Source organism: Sinohyriopsis cumingii, unplaced genomic scaffold (genome assembly GCF_028554795.1).
Source record: "Sinohyriopsis cumingii isolate HCF-2022 unplaced genomic scaffold, ASM2855479v2 utg000229l, whole genome shotgun sequence".
NCBI classification, from domain to species: domain Eukaryota; kingdom Metazoa; phylum Mollusca; class Bivalvia; order Unionida; family Unionidae; genus Sinohyriopsis; species Sinohyriopsis cumingii.
Genome location: NW_028315879.1, coordinates 3,267,607 through 3,286,896, shown reverse-complemented (window position 1 = coordinate 3,286,896; position 19,290 = coordinate 3,267,607). Strand labels below are relative to the sequence as shown.

Sequence of the window (19,290 nt, the reverse complement as noted above, 5' to 3'; positions counted from 1 at the left end):
GCTAAATGCATAAAAGCACTTGACCTACTTAAAGTAGTAGCGCACACTGACTGGGGTGCTGATAGAAACGTCATACTCAGCTTATATAGAACGTTTATACGGTCCAGACTGGACTATGGTTGCGTTGTGTATGGTTCAGCTAGAAAATCATATTTGAAAATGCTTGACCCAATTCATCATCAGGGAGTAAGACTGGCTCTGGGAGCATTTAAAACATCCCCTTGTGAAAGCCTACTAGCTGAAGCGAATGAACCACCGTTATCGCATCGTAGACAAATGCTTTCCGCACAGTATGATCTCAAATTAAAATGAAATCCTCTGAATCCTGCTTTTTCGGCTGTTTTTCAACCCAAATACAAAACCTTATACGAAAACAAACCAAACGCCATACCTCCCTTTGGCATTAGAATATCATCCAGCCTTGACAGTTCAAAAATTGATCTTTCTACAATTCAGAAAACGTCCATCTCCGAAACACCACTCTGGCTACTTAAACAACCAAAAGTACTTTTTACGCTACACGATGGAAAAAAATCGGAGACAAACCCTTCCGTGTTCCGCAACTGTTATCAAGAACTTCTCATCGAATATAAAAACTACACAAGAATTTATACCGACGGCTCAAAGGATGGGGAAAAGGCTGCTGCAGCCTTCGTTTGTGGAAATCACACAACGCAAGTTCGCTTACCAAAAGGAACATCAATTTTTTTCAGCCGAAATCAGAGCAATAGACCTTGCTCTGCAACATATAGCAAGCAAACGTATTTTAAACAGTATCATCTTGTCCGACTCACTATCAGTACTTCAGTCACTACACAATAGAAAACTGGAGAATCCATTATTGAAAAACATACTCGTCAAAAATACCCAGATGAGTGTCTCCCACGATATAATATACTGTTGGTTACATAGCCATATTGGTATTAAAGGTAACGAAAAAGCTGATCGCGCTGCTAAAATGGCCCTTACTCTAGAACCATCTGATTTTAAAATATCGTATACTGATTTTAAACCCAGTGTCAGAAAGTCCTTACGGCAGAAGTGGCAGGCATCATGGAATGATGCTATAAATAACAAACTTCATGCAATCAAGCCAACTCTAGGAGAATGGACTACTTCCTACAGAACCATTCGTAGGGAGGAGATAGTCATTGCAAGAATCCGAATTGGTCATACTTATATCACCCACTTCCACATACTAAAAGGTGAAGACCACCAGAGTGCGTTTCTTGCAATGAACCATTCACTGTCAAGCACTTTATGATAGAGTGTTTTGACCTGCATCCTACGCGCGATCGTTATTACATTGTGCATGACATGAAAGAACTTTTTGATACTATAAACATCACTCGTATTATAGAGTTCCTGAAAGCCGTAAATATTTACTCTAAACTCTAACTTTTATGCTATCACCTTGTGCAGTTTTATGCAATATATATACTGTCCCATTTTAATACCTTTTCATCTTTTTTCATTAACATTTACATCCCACGTTGATCGGGAAGTTTTATTTTGCACCGTTACCATCTTACCGTTTTAATTTCAACCTTTTGTTCTTTTATATCGCTGGTCGATATAGGACCTTTCATAATTTTTAAAAGATTATACAAATAACACTCTGTTTGGCGCTAAATAGCCTAACAGTGCTGATGCGCCGTTAAAAATAAAATCAATCAATCAATCAATCTACTTCTTCACATATGATAGAGTGGTTGTCGTTGTTAGTTGCTTGAGGGACGTGTAATACGTCTGGCTCTATTGTGGCTCGGGGGTTGTAATTTTCTGCGTAGTACTCTGTCCATCTTTTCATAATATCTTTGTCTTCTGTGAGGCAGTTTCCGGCTTTTTTTCTGTAAGGAGGTAACCCGCTGTTGTTTTATGCTTGTTAGAACTTGGACCAGTTGGTATGCTTTCCTGCTATTGTTCCTTTTCAAATTTCCCTAAATGTATTTGGACTGTTCTTCTCTCTAGTTCTCTTTTGCCTCTTTCGTGCTTTTCTTGACTACCCGGTTGACTGCCTTGTACTGCTCTGCCCTTTCTGTATCGTTCTTTTTTTCTTCATTTCCCTCCTCTTGTCACACAGATTCAGGACCTTAGCTATAACCCAAGCTTCTTGACTGGGAGATGTCTACCAATGATCTCGCTGGCTGTTTCGGTCGTTGTTGTATTGAAGGTGGTGATCAACGTGTCCATGTCGGTATTATCAGCGTTGAGGATGGTGAGCGGTAGAAATTTCCCACCAATCATTGCCCGGAAAGCTTTTGCTATTTCGGGATTCTTCAGTTTCTCGAGATTAAATTTTATGCTTGTGTGGCTCTCTTTCTTGACCTTCCTTAGATGTAGCCTGAAAGTCATCATCACCAGATCATGGTTATTTCCTATGTCCGCTCCAGGAAAGCTTCAAGTCTTGACGATGTTTACACTCGACTTACGCGCCTCTTTACTATGATGTAGTCGATATGACTGTGATGGCATCCGCTTGGACTGTGCCATGTTCATCTTCTGGATACTTTGTGTTGGCCGAAGGTGTTTGCCAGCATAAGGTCGTTGTAACTAGCGAATTCTATGAGCCTCGGTCCTCTCTCATACGTTTGTGCATTGCTTCAGCTCCCACATGTTCCTTTTCATTTCATGCAAGCATCCTCGCCTATCTTGGAATTACAGTCGCCTAGCCCAAACAGAATGTCTTTCTTCGGTGTTTTATCGATACCTTCTTGTAGCTGGTCGTAGAAGTCTTCCAAATTCGTGTCATCATAGTCTGATGTTTGGGCTTATGCCTGTATTATGGTGATGTTGAATGGAATTGCCTTGAGGCGGATGGTGATGAGCCGGCTGGAGACTGGCCGACATCCCATGGCAGTACTGAAGCTGTCCTTGTGTACAAGGAGCCCAACTCCTTGCTCATGTTTGTCTTCTCTGCCACGGAAGTACAGTTTACTACTGTGTTGCTACGTTCCTTAAACGCATTGAATCCTGATGCTGTGATGGAATAAAAGGTCATAAGGATCATCTTTACCAGTGTGCAATGTTACATTGTGAAGGTTTCGTATATTTCGTTGATATTGTTTAAAAATTTTGTACCTTCAATTCTAATGATCTCACCCTGACCATCTAAACATTTATTATGAAAATATGGCTTAATATTTACCCAGAAGTGTTTGGGTTTAACTCCTCCAATACCTCGTACAAAAAAAGTAATAATCAGAGACTTATTATTTGTTTTGCATACCAACTTTAACTGATTTTCATAATCTAGTCAGACTTTGTATGATATAGACTTCCTTTGTTTTATGTTCATATCAAGTAATGGTTTTTTAGGTGGGTTTGTATGTTTTGTTTGAGTATCCTTGACTACAAAATTTAACAGAACTAATTCAAAGTTACCATGGCCAGAGTTGACAGATTCAAAGTCAATGTTGGAAGTCATGACAGTAAATGGAGCGTTGTGTACATCATTACCAAAGCAATTCACATCAAAATCTTCGAAATGTCTATAGTATGTTTTTATTCAGGCATGCATATAATACCAAAGCATTTCACATACAAATCATTGAAATGTCTACATGTTTTTATTCTAGTTACATAATAAAAAGTATCTCACAGCTGAGTAAAAACAATATTATTATATGCTCATTTTCCCCCCCGTTAACTTTACATTGTCCGAATCGTTCAATATTCCCCGATACTGAACGCGCACGACAATACACATATAGCATTCACGTGAATGAAGGAACTACTTTCTATTGTAAACAAACAATGACGCAGACACCAGCACTTTTGATTTGTAAACAAATCATATACACTCGCGTAAGAGGTTCTTTACGTTGTGGTTTTTTCAATTTGTTTCTGAATGAACTAAAACATGTTTCGTGGACTGCAGAAAAAATCCCCAGCTGTTTTGGCACATTCCGCGTTGATACCATGTTACAGATTTAGGCTAGCTACATTATATAAAAGACGGACGATTATGTCCTTACAAATAACATACAAGTGACAAGGTATATACTGTCTTATTTATCTGGTGATAAGAATGGCAAAATAAAATATACTTACAGTTTTACATCCTGAATTTCCTCAAAATGTTTTTTCTTAATTCTGCAAATCCGAATTACATGAGCCATGTCATAGGTTTTCAATCTGGATTACACATTTCGAAAGTGTGCTGTAATTTCGATAATAAGTACAATTGCATCCTCCTTACTGCACTCAAAATGAAATACACATTAAATTCCATAGCGTCTTTTTGAAAATTGCAATTGAAAGACTTCATATTTTTCCCTCGTTATGATTTCAAACATTCAATGACAGAAACAGAAACATATTTGCATACGTAAACACGCTTCTCCAGCGCCACTTCAATCCGATGTATTTCATGTATAATTTGCAGAGATGAATCCAATCCGAATCACAAACTTTCGTAGAATCGAAACAAAATACCAAAATATATTCACTCCAGATCAAATGGAAAAGTCGTAGCAATGCGCATTCATTCACAATATGACAGCAAATTTCAATTTTAACTAGACACGCCATTTTCTTTCGAAAGTTATGTCGACAGCGCGACTAAGTTCAAATTTATCTGGGCGGAGCTATGTGCGCATTAATAATGATGTCATTTTGTAATGTCAAATCTGCGCTTGTGTATTTAGTTTGGAATACGGCATTCACTCATTTACGTTGTTTCTTGTAGTGCATTTTGTTTATATAATTAAACCTTAGGTAGAATAAAAAAATGAGCATATAATAGAAAAGGTTACTGAATTTGTATGGGAAAATATGAACTCGTTTTGTCGGAAGGATATACTGCACTCACATGTTCGTGCAGTATTCCTTGCCAAATCGAGTTCATATTTTCCCATACAAATGCAGTAACCTATAATTATTGGAATCACTTATTCCAGTAGACACGTGAAAGGTATTCATACAGTTACTTCGTTTAATCAACAAAAGACAGATTATACCTATTCTTAAAACATAAACGTTTTCTATTTAAGCATGAAAGATTAAACATATCAAATATAACACATATGCATCGACATTTGGAAAGGTTCTGCACATAATAATTTAGGTCACCAGTTAAAATAAGGTTTATACATTTCACCAGACTTTTGTTGAGCAGAATTACAAAAGTGTAGGAAACAATCTTTTCATTTATGGATGGCGGCCATTTAGTCTTATTTAGATACATAAGTAATCTGCTTCAGGAACTCCAATTTTAAATTTTTTCATCTTGCGCGCTGGTATATCTGAACAAATAAATGACATTATTCCACCGCTATTGGCAGCGCGGTCCCACCGTTCAATGCTGTACCCATCAATGTAAAAAACGACAGTAGTTGAAAGAATAAAATCACGACTGCATTCCGATACAGAAAGGAAATCAACAATATTATAGAATGTAATATCACAAATGTCTCTAAACGTTTATCCAGCACACACACACACACACTCTTTCTCTATCTTTCTATATGGTTGGGATTGCATCCTGAAGTATGCTAGTCTGCATAGGTAGGGGAAGATTGCCTGTGTTGATATTGTTGCAGCCATGAACTAATGTCATTGTCTTCCTCAAACATATATTATGTGTATATATAGTGTATCTATATTGTGTTTATTTTTTATATTTGTAGATTGTAAATGTTCGTTTTGTAAAGAATGTATACATAGCTAACTTTTGGTCTATGATTGTAGATAATATTTTAAGATAATTATTGCTTAATGGTAAACATGTTTACTGGGATCTGAGTTTTCCATGTTCTTAACAAAAATTTAAGCAAATGATCTGACCTTGTTTACAACTTTGAATTCTCTGGAAATGAACTTGCGACCATCATCCTGGTCCTCTTATTGTGTCTTAGGTTTTTATATATTAAGGTTAATTATATCATATTTCTTCCTATCTTAGACTCTGTAGTCGAATCAATCTTTAAGTTGCGTTTGAATTATTCATTGGAATTATGAAGTGCTATTACAATTTTCGGACTAAATAACTATTTTGGTATTACAACGAATTCATTTAGAGATGTTCTGGATTATGTCATTTGATACATAAGGATTGTTGCACATCAACACTATTCCAGGCTTTTCGTATATCAGCACATTCAAGGTTGGAATGCATTCAGAACACTGGAATTCATTCGGAATACTCGATACTTTGGATTTGTGACATAACGTTTAGGACCTTTTCGGATATGAATCACAATACTAAGTTCTTCATAAACTTTAACTTTGTTCTTTAGGGGATAAAATATTTGTTAAATTTATTAAACTGGATGGTTTTCACTCTTTTCTGTTACTTAGCTTAAGACTATATACTCGTGACAAATGGAATATGCAAGTATTAATAGTATACTGACATATATAGAAGGACAAAAGAATGGTCCATTAGACTTTCTCAGTAGACTATTAAGTGTATGTAAATCCTCTACCATACGTTTCCTTATTTGTGATCGGTGTTGTCGGAGATCTTCCAACTCCTCCAATACATTTTCGAGCTCAGTCATACTATTTATTTTATCCTACGCAGCCACAGGATATAGTTTGCTAATCGTGCCGAGACTATCTTGTGTCACTGCAAGCAGTTATGAATAGACAAGTATTCATGAATGTAACTCTATCGAAATTATTTTACCAGCTCACCCTCACTACAGGTTACTATCGATATTGCCCAAACAATAAATCCGACTGGAGTGCCAATAACAGATGCTGTGGTTCTGAATCCTGCCAGACCAATGTCAGCAGTTGTTGCGGGGTCATTCCAGAAATTGCACTGGCGAAACGATATGCATGTCTTTTTTTCTTTGCAGTTCTGCTTTGAATACATATTTCAGCGTGATAACATTAATGGTCAATCACATTAATTCTATTCATAATATAATCGTGTAGTATAATTGCACGACAAGCAGACCTAATCATGTCAAGGTACAACACGCACAAGCACTTCTAACCAAATATCATGTTTGTCTGCAACAATAGTCAAACAATCGAAAAAAATCGTAAAATTCTCTACTTGAAGAATATTTAAGTTTTCAACAATTCTACGTCCTTGGGGCCTATCATTATGGTCATTTAGAAATATACTTGTTGCACCCGTGCCTGGTGTTACACGGACAAGTGCGTCCTTGATGAATACTGTTGAGATATTTTGTCTCAGTTGAGTCAATGATGGTTTAACATATGCGTTGATGAACGTAACCGGGTTGGTATCAGAGGTGAATTCCACGTACTCGTGGTGTAAACAATCCCTGAGTGTCTTTGCGTTTGGTGGTGCAGTCAACGATCGAGTAATTTCATGTGCTGATGCTAATGTTATTTTTGGTACAATAGAGTCGTTCCAACTGCCTATTTCAATCTTGCCTTGGCGTGAATTATATTTGAGTATATACAAGGCTCTGGTAACACCATTTTGATGCAGCCATACATTGGCAAATGGAACATGATTACTATCAATGTTAGCATCCGCTCTCAGCCTATCTAACCCCAGTCAGTAAATTCCGCAACCTCATCACCTCGATCATAATCCATTATGTATATAAGAAATTTAGTCTTAAACACAAACGTCAAAATGTTGAGTCCTTCGTACTGAATTTAATCTCCAGCGACTAATGATATTGGTACTGCATATGTGACAAATTCTTGAAACTGTAGATCATTTACCAATATTGTTTTTGTACCCCACTCGCCTCTTTGATCTGCACAAGAAAAACAAACCGTGCACCTTTAAGATATGAGATTAAACTCTTTTAAAGTAATCACCGCCTATAAAACTTAAAGTAAATGGGCCACATGTTATTACATCACCTTTTTTCTTCTCCATCGCTGGTTAATATTCCTTCAATATATTCAGATGAAGTTATAACGTGTGGTGGTGCGCGCACGTCTGCGATTTGTTCATCCACGTATTATTTGATTGCAGCATCGGCAGTATGAATAAAACTGAAAATCTCTTTTGCTTGGATCAACCAACACAGGCACACCCATATCATATGTGGAATCTGATATATCTTCGGATTGGGCCTTTTTTGAAACATTATTGATTTTGTCTAATACCTAGACGGCTTGCCGTCCAAACCCTCCCTCTACCAGATTTGAAATCACCGAATCTGATAGTCGCTTTTGAGCGGCTTCATTAATATGTTACCAACAGTAGCTAGCAATGTTATATGTTACTACCGATGGTAATGTAACTGGATTTAGTGATTGTCCAGTAACTATTCGTTGAATCGATCTCGAATCGATTGAATTGTACGCAATCATAGATTTTTCAACCGATCCGATGCAACGTTTTTGATGCATCAACTAGTCGCGTTGCAACTACTTTAGTGATTGGCACAGCGCGTGAAAAGATTACCATGAGCACCTTTGGTGCCCAGCAAGTAAGCCACGAATTATATTACCAAGGTCTGTTCTGTAATGTGTCTTATAAACGGGTTTTCTCGCATTTGCACTGGTGTCACACGCTTACGAACGACTGTCATTATATTAAATATCAAGCCAGTCTCTAATGTACAGTTGTATTTTCAAGTCTTCGCAAGCCGGTATAATATATGCTAGTGTTTATCAACAGGGGGAAAAGGATTAAATGTCAATCGTTTATTAGCAAATGAGAGATATACAGGCGAAGCGGGAGTAATTGATATAAAAACACTCAGCTCCACGGTTGATGCAACCTCAAACAGTATAACTGCCATTAATGGGGTCACAGGCTAAATTTATATGCTTCTTTAGGTCAATCCTGACCTTGTCTGGTTCGATATGATATCCCATACGTACAAATCGTTTGCCATTTGAAATGTCGTCAGGCCAGCCAGAAAATGAAAATCCCTTCACTGAACGATTCTATGTATTATGGGCCAAAGAAGCTTCACGAATAATACAGGTTGCGCCACTGTCTGCTGAAAACACAAGTTAGTTATTAGCAACAAGACCAATAAACGGTTGCGATCAAATATTAGGCAAACTAATAAACTCTCAATGACGTTAAGGCAGTTTCAGGTATGCTCAATCCTTCAACTGTAACAGGTGCAGAAAATGGCACATTAAATTGTGGTTTTGTTGATGAGATTGTGATCATCGAGGTAACGCTTTGGGTTGTATTACCAACATGTTACATCGCAGCATACAGTTTGCCTAAGAACATGTCATTGGTGTCGTAATATACGTCATTGCTGTTTTCAACAAATTTATGCATAAAAGCGGCACATTTCTTCTGTTAATGATGTGACTGGTGAGCAATTGCTGTTAAATCGATAGGGCCTCATTAATGGCTTCTGGTTCGTTGAAGCCTGCACGAATTGATCCCATAAATGCTTCCAATCTCTCGGCAGGGAAGTTACCGTCACACAATCCACCAAGGCAGTTTCCTACTTTAGGTTGCGTTTTAGGTGCATTTTGTGCTCCTCGCTTAATGGTTCATTGTTGTCGTAGCTGTTATTCCACATATGCACGTTGTTGTTCTTCCTCATATGACTGTAGTATATCATATGCACGTTGTTGTCGTTGTCGTTGATCCTCATCTGCACGTTGTTGTTCCTCATATGCATGATGTTTTGGCAATTCTTGTTGTGGTTGTAACGGTATTTCTGGTTGACTTATGTACAGTATATATATATATATATATATATATATATATATATATATATATATATATATATATATATATATATATATATATATATATATATTCTTCACAAAAGTTTACCTTCTTCACTTTGTCCGCGTATAAATGTCTTTAGCGTTTGTAGAAAATTATTCCACCGCTCCCCGATGCAATAATTCTTTCAAATAAACTCCTTAAGTACCATTTTAGGGCATTCAGTGTCCATATTGTTAGATCTTTTTGGGTGGTAATTTAAACGGGTACTCTTTCCATTTATCTGGCCTGTTAAGATCAATATACATAGGATTCACGAAATTGAGATGCTTGCATCTAGGACCTTAACTCGGTTGGCGCGTTTGGCATGATGTCAAGTGCTTCTTCAGTTTCTTCAACAAGTACACGGGTGTCTTTTACTATCACACCAGCGGGTTCTCCAATTTCTTCAACTTCTTCTTTGACTTCAGCAGTTGCAGTTGGCAAGCGTTTAAGTCTCTGCAGCTGCTCTTGTGGCGTTTATAATATCGTCGTTGCGTTTAGTTATTTTACGAAGTTGACCTGGTTCTTCTTCTGGTCCCATTGGAACTGCTGACACCTGCTGTACTGTCGCTCTTGCTGACTTTTTAATATCTTCGGAACGTTCTTTTTTCTTTGTTGGTTTAATCAGAGGTGCAAATGTTTTCTCAAAGACAACCCTGAGATCTTTTCGTGACGCTTGTCTTGACTGTAACATATATTTGGCACTTTGGCGGCCATCTATAACGTTATGAATCAGTTCCTGGTGTTCACGAGCGGTTATACGACGTAACTGTTCACACTCTTCTGTGAAATCACTGGCAGAGAGAGGAACTTTATCTATTGACATTTCATATGACATTTTTTGGGCATCTTTGATAAATCAAACGAAACCGTGATTTAATATTGTGACTGAAGACATTACTATGCACACCATTGTCAAATAAACAATTGTGTCTAATTTTAGTAGTGTCTTGGGTGTTATGTTGGTTACTGATCTAGGTCACTGCCTCCATCTTCCTTGACTCTGTTCTCTTCCTTGGTCACTTTCACGTTTCCCAAATTATAATCTGTGGTGTGTACATAACATGTGACTTGTAGCAATATGAGCCAAAAATCATGGGGGATCGAGGTCCGTGACAGAGATCAATACCCAAAATACAAGACGCTTATTAACCCGCTACTGCTGGGTCTTTGTTCATGAAACTAGGTCAAGTGCAGACTGTATATGTATGCGAGATCAGTTGAAATTATGTCTAGAAAGAATATAAAAATTTTGAGTTTATATGAATATGGGACGAGATTCTGTTAAAGAATGTATTAGCAGGTTGGCACATTATTGGAAAATTACCATATATAAGTTGGTTCCTTTTAGCTACTGTTGTGCCGATGTGCCAAAAATGCTTCAACATACGTACATACGAAGCGTAGATGTGAAATTAATTTAGGACTACTAACACACTTCACTGAAAAAGATTAAAGGTTTTATTCAGTAATTAGTATTCAGTTACAAAATGGACATTTCTCGCACAAATGTGATAGGACTTCCGTTTAAACAGTTCAAGCGGTTTGGATTGTTTAAAGAAGAAGTTGTTCCAGCCTCGTTTGGGGACGCAGATAATATGTACAGTGGTGATATCTGGTGCAACGAGTATGCCTCTTAACTGTTAGGGTCAGCTTACCAACAATGTCAATTTACAGTACATTTTAAAGCACTGGATGATTTTTGAAAAAGACAACTCAATGTTTCTTATCAGCCATAAATGATAATCTTCGTATTTTTTTTAACCGTTTTATATATCAACAAGGAAATCTGTTCTTTTGTTCATGTTTTTTGTCAATCAAAGGAGTGTTCGCACCAATGAACTGACTCTCACTCTCTAAATCAGCGCAAAAATATAAATTTAACGCTTCTATCGTCGAGGAAACTTATCTTGCTATTGTGGTATTCCTTTCATTAAAATATGGTGTGATAGAGACATTGTTATTTTGCAAAAGTGTACAGCACTGTCAAAATTGAACTATCTGAAAGTATAGGTTGATTAAGTAAACATGAATTAATCTCACGAACACATGTTTACATACTCTGTAAATGTGTTTATTATATATATATATATATATATATATATATATATATATATATATATATATATATATATATATATATATATATATATATATATATATACACTCATCATTCAAAATGTGACAATGATGAATCTTTCCTCACACTGTAATGCTGAAATGGCAACTAAAAACCTATATAATTTAAGACAAAGTTAAAAGCGTTCTAATCGGACCATAATAAACAAATTTATTATGCTTTTTTTTAAGATATATTTTGCACTTTTAATGCTGAATATTGTCTGTAAAATTTAATTGTAGTGTCTTGTCCAAAAACACTCCATGTCCTTAATAAACCTACCTGTCAGAAACAAAGATTTAGCGCTTTATGCTTTCAGGGAAGAGATGAATACTGATGATCACGGTTGTGATGGTATACTGTAACACAAAGCAATAAACGTTAGCATTTCAATTATCACGTGACTACTCTGCTATTTATGTTAATATGATCATATCATACTATTTACACATGTTAAAAGTATTAGATCATTATTGACAATTCTTGAGGAGGATATGTTTTACGAACAAGTAAACATCATTTGAACCAATGATGACCTTACTGGTTCATAAAATCCTGTTAACTATGATGGTCTTACTATTTCATAAAATCTCATATTAACCAATGATGGTCATACTGGTTCATGAAATGTCATTAGCCACTAAAGGTCTTACTGATTCATAAAACCTCATATCAACCAATAATGGTCTTGTCTTACTGGTTCATAACACCTTACCTTTATCACAGTAACACTTTGTGATCATTTTATTACACGATTTAGTGTGAAAAAGTGAAATTTAACTTTTATGAAGATCGTGAAAATGTCACTTTAACTGAGTGCATCCATCTAACCAACCAACCAACCAACATGGTAATTTATCTCAAATCCCCGGATGTCATGCCATTAACAGAGAAGCTAGGATGAGTGTTTATTTCAATGACATTACATTATGAAATGATTGGAATAATTATATCTTGCAGTAAATCGACGGGTTTCATTAATTTCAATTACAGGAACACAAATATAAAATTATATTTATAGCGTGACGAAAACTACTGATTTTCATTGTTTTATCAAACCAGAGAATTGTGTAGTGAAATCACCTGGATCACATTTTTAGAGACTGACCAGTTACCAGAGAAGAGGGTGGTGAGTGAAGGCCGCCTGCACATGTTGTAAAAGAGTGGATACGTCTCCCAATTAGCTTGAAAAATATTCCTGCTCTGATTTTTAGAAAAGGAAACAAATTAAAACTATTAGGTAAGTTGACAAAAATTATCGTGAGGTAAAAAAATATAAATATCATGGTTTTGAAAGAAAATCGCAGTCCCAATCTTCCTTCTCTCACCGTCATGAAAAGTACACGGTCGGTCTCCAAGAGTGAGCGAGGGACATCAAACACACAAGTACCTCATGTTATGAGATACAAGTAATTTTTTTAATTATAGATACACAATGAAAATAGGAATAATAATGTTACATATTTATGTGTCACATGAACTGCTAAGGAACTGCGACTGGACCCCAGAAAGGGTGATTTACCAACCTCCCTCTGAAAGGACCTACGACTGGACCCCATCAGTGGTGACTGGACCCCAGCAATGGTGTCTTTTTGCGAGGACCTACGACAGGACCCCAGAAAGGGTGATTGACCTACGAATGTCCCTCTGCAAGGACCTACGACTGGACCCAAGCAAAGGTGACGGACCTACGAATGGTGATTGACCTACGAATGTCCCTCTGCAAGGACCTATGAATATTACTCATTTACAACTAACTTTCAGCAAGTCAATAACAATCATGCCACATTTTGTGCCTCTATACTATAATAGGCAAATAGGCTTAATATTTTGTTTGTCTTTGTTTTTCCTTTTATAATAAGGTTGCTTGGATGGGTGAACAAGATCCCATGGACAACTGAGTTAAACTATCGGAGGGGTTCAAATTAGAGGATTCCCAGGTGTTGGGTTATCCCATTGTCAGAGCATTCATTCATATGTCAAAATGGAAGGCTGTTTCAATCTTAAGACAATAAGTTGTTACCCTTCATCTCCTTACCTTTTTCTTTTAATCCATTTCCGAAACTGCGGTAGACCTTATACGCAAAGTAGGGTGTCACAGCTCTGGTGCAAATGCTAAGGCCACAGCAAATGTATGTGACGATTCCTAGAGTATCCTGTCCGACCTGTGCTTCTCCATGCTGATTCAGTGATGTCTGGAATGATGGAAACTTATGTGACATACGCACGCACGCACACACTCATATACGTATATGTACGTCATGCTACCACTTTATTCTACCTTTAATATGATTTTATTTGCTGCAGCAAGGGAGACTTCTCAAAGATATACAATGCAACCTCCCACCAATCGTAATGCTATACCATGTAAAGGAAAATACTCTTTAAGTCAAGTTCTACATGTCCACCCAGTCACATTATCGTGACACCACTACGACCAGTCTTAACACTAACCTCTTAATGCTAAGCACCAAGCAAGGCAGCTATTAGTACCATTTTCATAAGTCTTTGGCATTACCAGACCTATAAGATAATGTAGTTGCAACAATTGTAACCATTTCTGATAATTTATTAAAAAATGTTTTGGAATTTAGAATTTATAGCTATTATATTTCTATTTAAAACAACATTTGTCCAATAATAAATGCATATGCAGCACCTGATTCCGCACGCCCAATGTAAAACTCTTCCGTGTAGTGATATACTAAAACTTGGTTAAAATCTGAATGCTAGCGTTAAGGTTCAAAAATGTTTTCAATTAATAACGAGTTATTATAACATTATTGTCTTTTATGATGTAGGGCTAAAATGTTTTCTCGTATTTTGTGTTGTACGACATAGAGATGAAGTGTTTTCTCATGTATTGTGTTATATGACAGCTAAAATGTTCATCTTATGATGCTTTGAACGACATAGGTCTCGAATGATTTCTCGTGTTATGTTTTATACGACATAGGTCTTAAGTGTCTTCACATATCTTGGATAATAATATAATTTCATACTACTGTGTTATTTAAGTGCTAAGCGACATAGGACTCGCGGTGTTCATCGTGTCCTGTGTTATACTACATAGAGCTGAGCTAGTTTCTCATATGGTTTTGTACCGCACAGAGTTAAAATGGCTTCTCATTTCTGGTTTTGTATTGCACAGAGCTCACATGGTTTCTCATTTTCTGTTGTACTCACATAAATCAAATAGTTTCTCATTTTGGTTTTCTACTGCACAGAACTAAATTGTTTTCTCATTCTAGTGATGTGCTGCACAGAGTTGAAATGATTTCGTACATCTTGTGTGGTACTATATATATCTGAAAGAGTAGTATAAAGCTTGGCTCCATGAGTGATATCATATAGAGCTCCGGCGCAGTGCTCCTGTAGTGTTATGCTATATATGGCACAGGTGTGCGACACCTGTTGTGTTGTACAATACAGGAATCAAGTTCCGAGCTCCTGTGGTGTTGCACGATATTGTGCTCATGTGTCGCCTCATGTCAAGGATAACAAAACAATGATATGGTGCTGGGCTCCCGTAGTGTTACAAGACATATGTTGAACAACATGATACTTTTATGGTGATGGGTTGATGCAGTGTTGTATAACATAGGGCTCCAGTGTTTTCTAGTATTTTGGATAGAAAGAGAACATTAGTGCTGGACTTCTGTAGTGTTGTATAACATAGGGCTCCAGTGTTTTCTAGTATTTTGGATACAAAGAGAACATTAGTGCTGGACTTCTGTAGTGTTGTATCACATAGGGCTCCAGTGTTTTCTAGTATTTTGGATAGAAAGAGAACATTAGTGCTGGACTTCTGTAGTGTTGTATAACATAGGGCTCCAGTGTTTTCTAGTATTTTGGATAGAAAGAGAACATTAGTGCTGGACTTCTGTAGTGTTGTATGACACAGGGCTCCAGTGATTTCTCGCATCCAGGATAGCAAGATAATGTTACAGTGCTGAAGTTGTGATGTTGTAGTGCAATATGGCTCACGTTTTGTCTCATATTGGATAGCAATACAATAATGGTGATGGACTCCTATAGTGATGTACGATACATGGAAGAAGTGTTGTCTCAGAGTAGATAACAGGCCAATGTTATTGGATTTATGGAAGAATGGAAAATCAGTCTAGAAATGGATGAAGATCTAGTAGAGTTTATATGGGTTTGGCTAGCCAGGATTGGTTGATAATGAAAGTTAGATTTTAGTAAAAAGAATCTTTTGAGTACTAGTTGTAACTTAAAAAATAGAGACAGTGTTTTATTGCTGTAATGTCAGTTCTTTTACAGACCCAAGTTTGGAAGGCTCATTACGGATATTAATACTTGACTCTTTGGTTCTAAATTGAAAGCAATGTTGCTAACACGTAGATCCAGAAAATGCCACAGCTCATATGGTTCTCTCTACAAGGAAGCTGTCATTTAGGATGCATCTATACTAATAAATATAGGTTTGATCATACTCACTTATAAATGTCAAGTTAATTAAGTTTTAATATGTTTAGGTTTTCTATGGGAACTGAATTGATGCCATGAGTCCTATAGTGGTTGACTACTGTAGATATTGTAGATATCGTTCCCTAGCATTAAGCTTCACCAAAATACATTTTGCATCCATGTGTCTGATCCATATATAAAGCGTTGATTGCATGCTATTTAACCCTTGTATGCTTATATTTAATCTAAAAACATGTATTTAAATCTCAAACCTTATTCCCCTAAATTAGCTGATTTTGATGGAACGATCCTCAGGGAACTTACATTTTCCCCGATCAGTGTGTAAACAAGTCTAACATTTTATACATTTACTACTTTCTCTGTTTGATCGCATATATTTTGGGACCGCCATTAATTTTGAAGTATTTATCTTTTACTGGGGAGTTAGGATGCATATGTCAGTATACAAATCCTTTATTTACTGTAGCATGCCTGTTGAAGATGTCCTATGAAAATGGTTCCTGAACGGTTGATTTCTTTTTAGATGTGCTATTTACACGTGGTATACCATTGTAAGTACGCACATGTTAATCCTAGTCTTACCTGTTGTTCGCAGTAGACGAGAAATATTTGTTTGGCAAAGTCACTTTCTTCAGTTAATCTTTTATATAGCGTAAACGTTATCCCCCCAGTTAAAAATCCATTTTAACAAAGATAGGGGTAGGTGTAAGGTACTATTAGAAATGTATTTACTGTCCAGTTGAAGGTACAATAAATACTTTCGTGTGAAACCATCAGGTTGACTGTTTTGATGTATGCATCATCTTTTGCATGAATATGAAGGTTTCCTAAGTTTCAGCCCCGCTCTAATATATCCCATTATTAATCCTCATTATTATTCCCCGTCAGATCCGCTTAGAGGCTTACTTTCCGTGACGATGCCCTTACTCGTTAACCTTTTAGTTTGCTATTTGTCGGCTATATTCCAAGGAGACTTTTTGTCTTGTCTTGGAAGTCCAATATGTTGCGGTGCTCTGAGAAACTGCAATTCTGGAACAAAAGTACGGACAGTGGTTTACTGCAGTTTTCAAGCCATTTGCAGAGTTTTCATAGTCGTGCATTCCACCCTTCCGTCTTCTCAGTCTATCAGTCTACAGTTTACTTTAAACTGCAGAGGCCCCGAGTGGCCGAGTGGTCTAACGCGCTCTCCGTTACGGATCACTGCCATCTCACCTCTGTCTGCGTGGGTTCGAGTCTCAGATTCAGCCAATGTCGGTATGTGAGAAAGCTTGCCAGTAGCTTCTCGTGGGTCGGTGGTTCTTTCCGAAGTTTTCGTGTGCTGAAAAATTTAAACTCAACAACAACTTTAAACTTCTTTCCGATCCGAGTATTGATCGTTGGATTTTGCATATGAATATTGATTAAATATAAATAAGGTATTGCCCTGTACGCATAGGTGGATATTTTCGTGGATCATCATAACAAATGCACATAGCTATGCTTTTAGTGTAGTTAGATGTAATAGAAAATAAAGTAGACTTGTGAAAACTGAATATTAAGGATATGTGGTCATGCTCACATATGCACACTTTAAAATGCAGTCTCTTACTTTTAATGTTATATATCTGCAAGAGATATTGATTGATAAATTATACTGATCCTTGTTCAACTTACTGAACTATCTGATACATAAACTGAAGCCGCTAAACGAGTTAAAGTTTCTTTAGAAGATCGTTAAAATAAAATGGATACATTACGACAATACCATGCATAGAAAATAGATTCTGCCTAGATTTCAACAACAAATGTACATTTAAACTGAAGCCATGAATCCAGTCATTGTATTGGATGAAATTTGTGCTCGATTCAACCAATCAGATAATGGTAAACTAGGGTAGGTTTCAGTTTTGTGACCAGATGCACACTTTCTGTATTAAACTTTGACAAATTCAACATACGTTGTTTAGTAAATGCATATTTTTACAGACGGTCTTGCGGGAGCATAAAATAAACTTGACAAAATGATAACACCGAAATTGCGTTTCATTATTAAATTGTTTGAAGTACCTGAACAATACTGTATATTGCATAAGCGGGCAAACCTATCCACAGTACTGCATAAATATACATCAACTTCCTGTTTTCTAGCCGAACCTACAAAAATAAATATACTGTCAGATTAAAATATAATCAGAATAAAGAGACAAAAAGCAAGGAGGAGTAGGTGCATTGTTGTTTCGAGCATATACTTTGTAGTATTATGCCTATTACATATATGGTCGTCTATAGAATAAGTCGTACAATATTTAATAATCATTAACATTATTTCACATAATTTTAATGACAAAATTAAAGTAGAATTTTATTAATCGGTAAATATATACACAGGAGATGCCTTGCCTAAAGCAATATTATTATATAATCATTAACATTATTTTACATGCTTTTAATCAAAGCAATATCTAGATTAACATCGAATTTTATGAGTAAATTTTATATATGCAGGGGATACTTTGAGGCAAATTCAGGCGGTGGTCATAAACGTTTTTAAATGCTGAATATATAATTTTATTCTTGTTGAAGACAGTACATGTCTATAAATCATCAGAGAATCTGCTTGTCATGCGCATCTTTTTTCTGCGAGGAACTTTTTAAATGGAAACATTTAATGTAAATGACTCGTTATAAACCTCGACCAGAATATAATATAAATGAACATCTGCACGATGCTAACTTACATGAACAAACGCAATGCATTAATATGTCTTTCTGTGGTTAATTTTTGTTTGCAACTAAACTGTAGTGATCATCTATAAACAATATATCTTATAGCTAATTGTTTTGTCCATGGGTATAAATTCTGTTTTAAAGATATTGCATAGGATCTATAAATAGGCGTTCACAATCTTTAATAATAATATCTATAGTAAACTTGTATATGAGTTCGGGGTTATTTCCCATTGGGGAGATTGGTCAGGTGTATTGTTTGTTGTTGTTGTTGTTGGGTTTAACACCGTTTTTCAGCACACGATAGGCTATGCATGGCGGCCAGTATTAATGGTGGAGGAAGAACCCGGGAAAACCCCGGAAAGAACCACGACTCACG

General features: G+C 36.4%; 1 protein-coding gene across 3 annotated transcripts in view; it reads right to left on the bottom strand.

The window, feature by feature from the left end:
* Positions 1-4,924: 4,924 nt before the first annotated feature.
* LOC149774448 (uncharacterized) overlaps positions 4,925-19,290 on the bottom strand; it is a 128,632-nt gene continuing 114,266 nt past the window's right edge. For 2 of the 3 annotated variants that reach the window (XM_089945231.1, XM_089945229.1), the window contains exons 6-9: positions 18,252-18,338; positions 13,792-13,948; positions 12,036-12,112; positions 4,925-5,336 (exon numbers count right to left, since the gene is read on the bottom strand). In XM_089945231.1, coding sequence (XP_089801357.1) covers positions 12,069-12,112; positions 13,792-13,948; positions 18,252-18,338 — 288 coding nt within the window. In that variant the 3' untranslated portion in view covers positions 4,925-5,336; positions 12,036-12,068. The remainder of the gene's footprint in view (positions 5,337-12,035; positions 12,113-13,791; positions 13,949-18,251; positions 18,339-19,290) is intronic. The other variant, XM_089945230.1, reaches the window with a different exon arrangement.